Source organism: Equus przewalskii, chromosome 10, assembly GCF_037783145.1.
Source record: "Equus przewalskii isolate Varuska chromosome 10, EquPr2, whole genome shotgun sequence".
In the NCBI taxonomy this organism is placed as follows: domain Eukaryota; kingdom Metazoa; phylum Chordata; class Mammalia; order Perissodactyla; family Equidae; genus Equus; species Equus przewalskii.
Window position 1 is genome coordinate 21,390,733 of NC_091840.1, and position 7,278 is coordinate 21,398,010.

General features: G+C 46.9%; 1 protein-coding gene across 2 annotated transcripts; it reads left to right on the forward strand.

Moving 5' to 3' along the window:
* Nucleotides 1–1,156: 1,156 nt before the first annotated feature.
* LOC103565511 (keratin, type I cuticular Ha3-I) lies at nt 1,157–6,976 on the forward strand. 2 transcript variants are annotated; one of them, XM_008541579.2, is made up of 7 exons: nt 1,157–1,655; nt 2,677–2,759; nt 3,268–3,424; nt 4,632–4,793; nt 4,888–5,013; nt 5,193–5,413; nt 5,624–6,205. In XM_008541579.2, exons 1-7 carry the CDS (start codon nt 1,308–1,310, stop codon nt 5,739–5,741), a joined length of 1,215 nt encoding a protein of 404 aa, XP_008539801.1. In that variant the 5' UTR covers nt 1,157–1,307; the 3' UTR covers nt 5,742–6,205. The 2 variants fall into 2 exon arrangements, with proteins under 2 accessions (XP_008539801.1, XP_070418092.1); XM_070561991.1 differs by lacking the exon at nt 5,624–6,205 and adding an exon at nt 6,714–6,976 and having other exon boundaries at nt 1,233–1,655.
* Nucleotides 6,977–7,278: the final 302 nt, after the last annotated feature.

Below are 7,278 nucleotides of genomic sequence, written 5' to 3' on the forward strand. Positions count from 1 at the left end.
CTCATTTATCCAACTCTTACATCTGTATTAAGATCATATCTGTCGTTATCATCCCTGTCATGAATTCTGGTATTGCAACTCCAAGACCTACTGAACACTTCCTTGTGGGATTCCACCATTTCTTCAAATGCAGCTTGTCAAGAATGAAATTACATCACTCCTTTCCTTAGAACCTTCAATGATTCCCCTTTGCCCTTAAGATAAAGCCTAAGCTCCTCAAGGAGATGTACATGATCCTTCATGTAAAGGTCCTTCCATGCCTTTAGAGAACTCAAGTACGGGGAGAGATATGCATATAAGTCATGACAATGCCATGCTCAAGGTGAGATAAGAGTTCAGAGAGGAGGAAGAGATGATTTGCCACAAGAAGTTAAGGAAGGAGGTAGTTCATTTGTAACAAGTAGCATGGTATGACGCAAAGAATAGAGATCCGTGTTGGAATCCTGGCTTCACAACTTATTAACCCCTACTCTGTATGCCTTGCTTTGCCCATCTGTAAAATGGGAACAGTGTCATTTGCCTTGAAGGGTCATGGTGAGGAATGAATGAGATCATGTTTGCGAAAAGTGTCTGACACCACCTTAGGCCTGTGCAGGTGCTCAGCAAGTGTGAGCTCCTTCTGACCATAGCCCTGGTCATATCTTCCATTCACACACAGTGTACAAACTATGACCCTGGTGAATATCTGTTATTTGGTTGATTGACATTATCATAGATATGGATGATGCCCACTATATCAGGAAACAGGACCAATGGGAACCAGGCTGTTTTCACTGTCCCAGAAAGAATCAATTTCTCTTTCTGAGAACCATGAATTCAGAATTTGGCATTTGGAAATTTGACCTAGCAAAAGATAGATGGGCAAGAGCTATGCTTTTCTATCTCAGCAAGAAGAGCCAAAGGTTTGCTAAGGAGTCAGGGCCAGCAAGCCAGGAGACAAAGTAGCAAGAGTGTCCCTGGACCTGCCACGCCCCACTAATGAAGTCCAGGGCGTTCATGAGTCCAGCTCTTTGAAGCCACCCTACGAAGCTCTTACTTCACTGAGGCCCAGCATGGAAGAGAAGTCCTGCCTTAGCAAGAAGCCTGAGTAAAGTCTTTTATGAGGTGAGGGACTCTTCTGAGGAAACATAACAAACTGAGGGGAAGGGCTTTTGACAATCCCAAATGAGTAAGAAAAAAAGGGCTGCCTTGCATGTCCACACCCTCTGTGGAGGGGGTATAAATGCTCCCCAGAGGCAGGAGACCCACAAGCTCCTGGGAGGACTTGGACTCTGTCTTCAGTTGAGAGCCTCACTCCCTCCAGCGCCATGTCTTACAGCTGCTTCCTGCCCAGCCTGAGCTGCCGCTCCACCTGCTCCTCCCGGCCCTGCGTGCCCCCCAGCTGCCATGGCTGCACCCTGCCTGGGGCCTGCAACATCCCCGCCAACGTGGGCAGCTGTGGCTTGTTCTGCGAGGGCTCCTTCAATGGCAACGAGAAGGAGACCATGCAGTTCCTGAACGACCGCCTGGCCAGCTACCTGGAGAAGGTGCGCCAGCTGGAGCGGGAGAACGCGGAGCTGGAGAGCCGCATCCGGGAGCGGTGCCAGCAGCAGGAGCCCGAAGTGTGCCCCAACTACCAGTCCTACTTCCGCACCATCGAGGAGCTCCAGCAGAAGGTGAGGGGGTGGCCATCACACTGCCTCCAGCAGGAAGTTTCAGGGAGGGAATCTGAGATATGGTTAAGAAACACTGTGAGCTCTCAGTATGATTGAAACGCATAGGTTGAAGTCTGGCTTTTCCCTGTTATTTTCTTGAGGATCCATCCTATTCTAGGCCCAGGACTGCCAGGTCTGAATATTTGCATAGTGTTAGTCTATGTGGAGGTAGCAGCACTTTGCTTAAATAAGCCATAATTAAAAGCTGCCTCCAAATGCTTCCATGCATTTGCCAAGCTCCAGAATTATTACCCCGAGGTGAGAGAAAAGACGGAGCCCAAGAAGGAGGCTGAGGAAGCAGAAACCTTTGTAAGGATTGGACCATTGTCTCTCTCCCTCATCTGGGCTTTTGACTGTTCCGACCTTTTGCTGCCATGCCCTTCTGGGTACTTAATTATCCTGGCTTGTTGTCCTGACCTTGATGCCTCTGGGCTTCTCCTGGTGTGCAGTGTCCAGTGAGGGCATCAAGTGGTTGGCTAAAACCAGAAAGAGTGGAAACCAGCTAGGAGGACACAGTGCCAAGCCATCCAGGATGACCGGGAGGGCGTGGCTGCTTCCTTGACCCAGCCCCCTCCAACTGCTGGTTTATGTATTTTATCTTCCCCACTGGACCGGAAATTTCTTGAAGGCAGGATCCAGTGCTTACTCATTTTTGTATCGTTAGTTTCTTGAACCATGCCAGACATGTTGTAAGTTTTGTAAAAAATAAATGTTAGTTTTTATTATTATCAATTTCTCAGTACTGCTTATTAGGAAAGATGATTTATCTACTGATATTTTTCTTGCATATTTCAGTGTTTTTTTTTCAAATTTGATTTCTCAAATATTTATTGAGCATCTATTGTGCATGGACAGCATATAATAATCTTATATAAGATCTACTGTGATTTCTCATTCGATTCCTTCCACGTACGTGAATTAGTAGGGATTCCTGTTGGCTAAACATAACCAAGCTTATTCTATAATGTTTTGGATCTTCTAGATCCTGGTCAGCAAGTCTGAGAACGCCAGGTTGGTAGTGCAGATTGACAACGCCAAGCTGGCCGCAGATGACTTCAGGACCAAGTGAGTGGGCAAGTGGGGTCTGCCTTCTCTTCTGTCTTTCCCATAGCCTGTCTTCAACACTGACAAACATTGACAAAGCTTTTCCCTAGATGTTTCCACAAGATCCACAGAGCCATTGCTCACAAGAGCTCAGAGATCCCTTCTCTAGATTCCGTCTCCTCCTCCTTCTTCTCTGTAAGGTGATGTCCGCAATCCAGTATAGAAGCCACAGTCCCCTGATGCTCTGCCATGCACAGACTTCAATCAGGAGAATGTGGGAAGTGTATCACTTTTGGAAATCTCACAGTTGTTGGGCTTTTATCCCCTTAAATCCACTGGCTGTTTATTTATTAAAATACAATCACCAGTGCATTTTCCTGTAGGAGCTAGCGCTCCGTGTTGAAAAGCTAAATGAACGAGATGGCTGTAAAAACCACAAGCCCCAACTTCCAGTTGTCTGAAAAACCAAACCAGAGTCAAGGCCAGACCTATTCCTGCCTGGCCTGTCCCTAACTCTCCTGTGTCACAGGTACGAGACAGAGCTGGGCTTGCGGCAGCTGGTGGAGTCGGACATCAACGGGCTGCGCAGGATCCTGGACGAGCTGACCCTGTGCAAGGCCGACCTGGAGGCCCAGGTGGAGTCCCTGAAGGAGGAGTTGCTCTGCCTCAAGCAGAACCATGAGCAGGTGAGGTTCACCACAGAGCAACAGCTTCAAACTTGCCAAGGCCTGTTTCCAACCATCCCGGGGTATGGGAGAGGCTCGACTCACTGAGGAATCTACTCTCCAGACAAAAGGGGATTTACAGAGAATGAGTAATCTAAACATGCACGATATGAGATTAGGGTTTTTCTGCCAGAGGCAGAAATAAGAGTGAAGGAAGTGGGCAAGCCCTGAAAGGAGGAAAAGTCAGCAACCAGGCAGTGCCCATTGCCTCTTCCACTCCCAGGATGGAGCAGATGGGGCTGCAGAGATGTCTTATCCCAATTCTCCACTTAGTGACTGGAGAGGCCAGGACGGCCACCCAGCAGACAGGGCTGATCTAGAAACAGAACTCACTCTCCTCTTTCTCATCCAGAGCTCTTTCTGCCATTCAGTGTTGTCTGGATTGGAAACACTGAAAAAACGCTCACCATCATTGCTTGGTCAGTTGCATGATAAAGAAGACGGATATTTTGGGCCTTAAATCCAAGAATAATGTAAATAGTGATAGTTAATATTAATCAAGTGCTTGCTGAGTGCTTTAGAACTCCAGAGGTAGTTCTCACTTTACAGATGAAGAAATTGAGGCTTCTAGAAGCTTCTAGAAGCCATGTAGTGAGTGATATAGATGAGACCCAATTCAAATCTGTCTGACATCCACCTAAGCCCAACTACCAAGTTATGCTGGCTCTGTGAAGAGATGAGCAGTGAAATGACAGATACTTATTTCCTTCAGCAAAATCTATGCTATTGGAATCTCCAGTGATGTCTGCCATCCCAGGAGGGCAGATTTTGAAGCAAGCATTCTTTATTTCCTCTTTAGCCAGACTCTATCCTTTTTGTCACCCATGGTGAAGCATCAGACATAAGAGGCTAGGTGGTATACTAGCAGAAACACTGAACTGGGCGTTTGGCGCCCATGGTTTAAATGTCAGCTCTGAGGTTGACCACTGCGCTTCTCTAAGTGAGGACTAGTGCAAGGATGTGAAGGTGGAAAGAGGTTGTGGACTTGAAAGCACTTTGTGAAGTGGGATACACAGGTCAGTCATTGAATGCAGAACCCAGTTAATGAGAGGACCACAGGGAATGGAGCTGCTGAAAGCTTAAGAATGACCACAAGGTAAACAGCGTTCTCTTAGAGGAGAGCACCAGGATCCTCTGTGATACCTTAAATTTTGCCGTCCTCCATCAGGAAGTCAACTCCCTGCGTAGCCAGCTTGGAGACCGCCTCAACGTGGAGGTGGATGCAGCCCCCACCGTGGACCTGAACCGCGTGCTCAACGAGACCAGGAGTCAGTATGAGGCCCTGGTGGAGACCAACCGCAGGGACGTGGAGGAATGGTTCACCACCCAGGTGGGCATCTCAGCACGTGGCCACTCAGAACCTGAGGCCCCTCAGAGCCTTTCAGGCAGGGTCTGAGCCTGTCTTGTCCCCTCTGGTGTTTCAGACCGAGGAGCTGAACAGGCAGGTGGTGTCCAGCTCAGAGCAGCTGCAGTCCTACCAGGCAGAGATCATTGAGCTGAGACGCACGGTCAACGCCCTGGAGATCGAGCTGCAGGCCCAGCACAACCTGGTGGGTACTGTTCGGCCGTCCTGGTGAGAAATGTGGGATCCCATGTTGGGGAATGGGAGTCAGAGGGATGCCCTTTGGGCCACACTCTCCCTAACTCTCGAAGCTTGTGACTTCTTGGGAACCCTGTGGAGAAGCCCGTTGAGGGAGCAGCTCTGAGATGTTCTTTGTCTCCCCCACAGAGAGACTCTCTGGAGAACACGCTGACGGAGACAGAGGCGCGCTACAGCTCCCAGCTGTCCCAGGTGCAGGGCCTGATCACCAACGTGGAGTCCCAGCTGGCCGAGATCAGGAGCGACCTTGAGCGTCAGAACCAGGAGTACCAGGTGCTGCTGGACGTGCGGGCCCGGCTGGAGAGCGAGATCAACACGTACCGGGGCCTGCTGGAGAGCGAGGACTGCAAGTGAGTATGACATTAGTAATATTTCCCTTGGGGGGGCGTATGATGTTTCCGTGGGGATGAAAAGTCTTGATAGAAATAAATTTATAATTTCAAGCTTTTCTTGGAGGCACTCTGAGGAAGAACGATGTTCTTACAGCAAGTGTGTTTAGTATCTTCCTATCTCTTCATCTCATTTTACCCTAACTTGCCCCAATGGTTTTCTATCTCCAGGCTCCCCTGCAACCCATGTGCCACAACCAATGCATGTGACACATCCATTGGGTCCTGTGTCTCTAATCCTTGTGTCCCACGTACTCGGTGTGGGCCTTGCAACACTTTTGTGCGCTAGAGGTCCCAGTGCCAGGAGGAAGAGAAGGGCTCCAAAGTCGCATCTCAGCCCTACGACATCCAAACGTCTCCTACAGTGACAACACTTTGGCCAAAGGAAGAAACTTCTACCAGCACCAGCTTCTAAGTGTCAACTCTATCCCCACTGAATTCCCTGGCTTGATCCTCTAGTACAACAGACTGCAAAGTCTCCTTACGGACTCAGTCTGTCTTCTGAGTCACACAGAGAAATCTACAACAGGATCACGTAATATTTATTATCACAATGACACATTTGCATACCATGCTATGCTTTAACAAATGCTTATCTAAATGTGATGTACATATAATTATATTAAGTGCTGATGCGCGTGCTATGAAGCAGAACATAATTGGGAAAAATCTCCCTTGTCACTGTTTTGGTCTTTGGAGATGCAGTAAAGATCCCTTGTTAACCTCCTAATAAACTCTTATTCTAGCACAAAAGTGATAATTGTCCTTTTCATTCATTAATTTCAAAATTGGTTGTCTTGTATACATAAAAATTAACCAGGAGGCCAGCTTGGTGCCACAGTGGTTAAGTTCACACGTTCTGCTTCGGCAGCCTGGGGTTCACTGGTTTGGATCCTGGGTGCGGACCTACACACTGCTTGTCAGGCCATGCTGTGGCAGGTGTCCCACATATAAAGTAGAGAAAGATGGGCACGGATGTTAGCTCAGGGCCAGTCTTCCTCAGCAAAAAGGAGGAGGATGGGTGGCAGATGTTAGCTCAGGGCTAATCTTCCTCAAAAAAAAAAAAATTAACCAACGTTCTTCTATCAGATGAAGGAGTCATTCACCCCAACATATGGTCCGTGACTTCCCTTAGAGAAAAGTCTCCAGCAGACATTGTCATCCTATTGACGTGGTTTTCATTTTGGGAACAAGCTGGGGAGAAAGGGAGTGGCAAATGCGCACAAGAGTATCTGCAAACATTTTCTGTCAATCTCTTCAGAGGGAGTACGTGAGAGACTCACAGAAATGGGACAACACCAGGAGGACATGAATCTGGAGAGAAGAAATGAATCATGTGCCCCTTGGCAACATGAAAATATTGAAACAGAGAAAGAACTGGGAAAAATATACTCAGCCAACAAGGATCTTCCTCCAAATCAACCTTTGCATATTGGAGAGTTTTTTCTCATAGCCACCAAAATCAGGTAATGACTGTTTCGGTGCCTAAAAAGCTCATAATAATTATTAAAATATGCAGAAATATGTTTTACTCAGAGTCAGACTTTCAAGCCAACGTCTTACAAATCATCAAACTAAAATGTTAAAAAAAGAGATATTTTCAATCACATTGCTCTTGCCAAAATGTTATTAACGTTGATATTTTCTTTCATATTATTTAATCGTGGTATTTTGGGAGGGCAAATGTTTATGCCCATTTAATAACAAAAACAAGTGTAATTTAAAAAGTTTCATCACAGATTACTTATCCCTTTAAAAATTTTTATTAGTATAGTGTACATTTTATGATATGCATATTATCTTATAGTCGTAATATAATATACATA

Bases quoted from the DNA above. Each gene is read 5' to 3' on its own strand.
- LOC103565511 (XM_008541579.2), top strand. From the start codon at position 1,308: ATGTCTTACAGCTGCTTCCTGCCCAGCCTGAGCTGCCGCTCCACCTGC. The intron at 5,014-5,192 runs GTGGGTACTGTT...TCTCCCCCACAG, and splicing joins TGCAGGCCCAGCACAACCTG to AGAGACTCTCTGGAGAACAC. The intron at 5,414-5,623 runs GTGAGTATGACA...TTCTATCTCCAG, and splicing joins CTGGAGAGCGAGGACTGCAA to GCTCCCCTGCAACCCATGTG.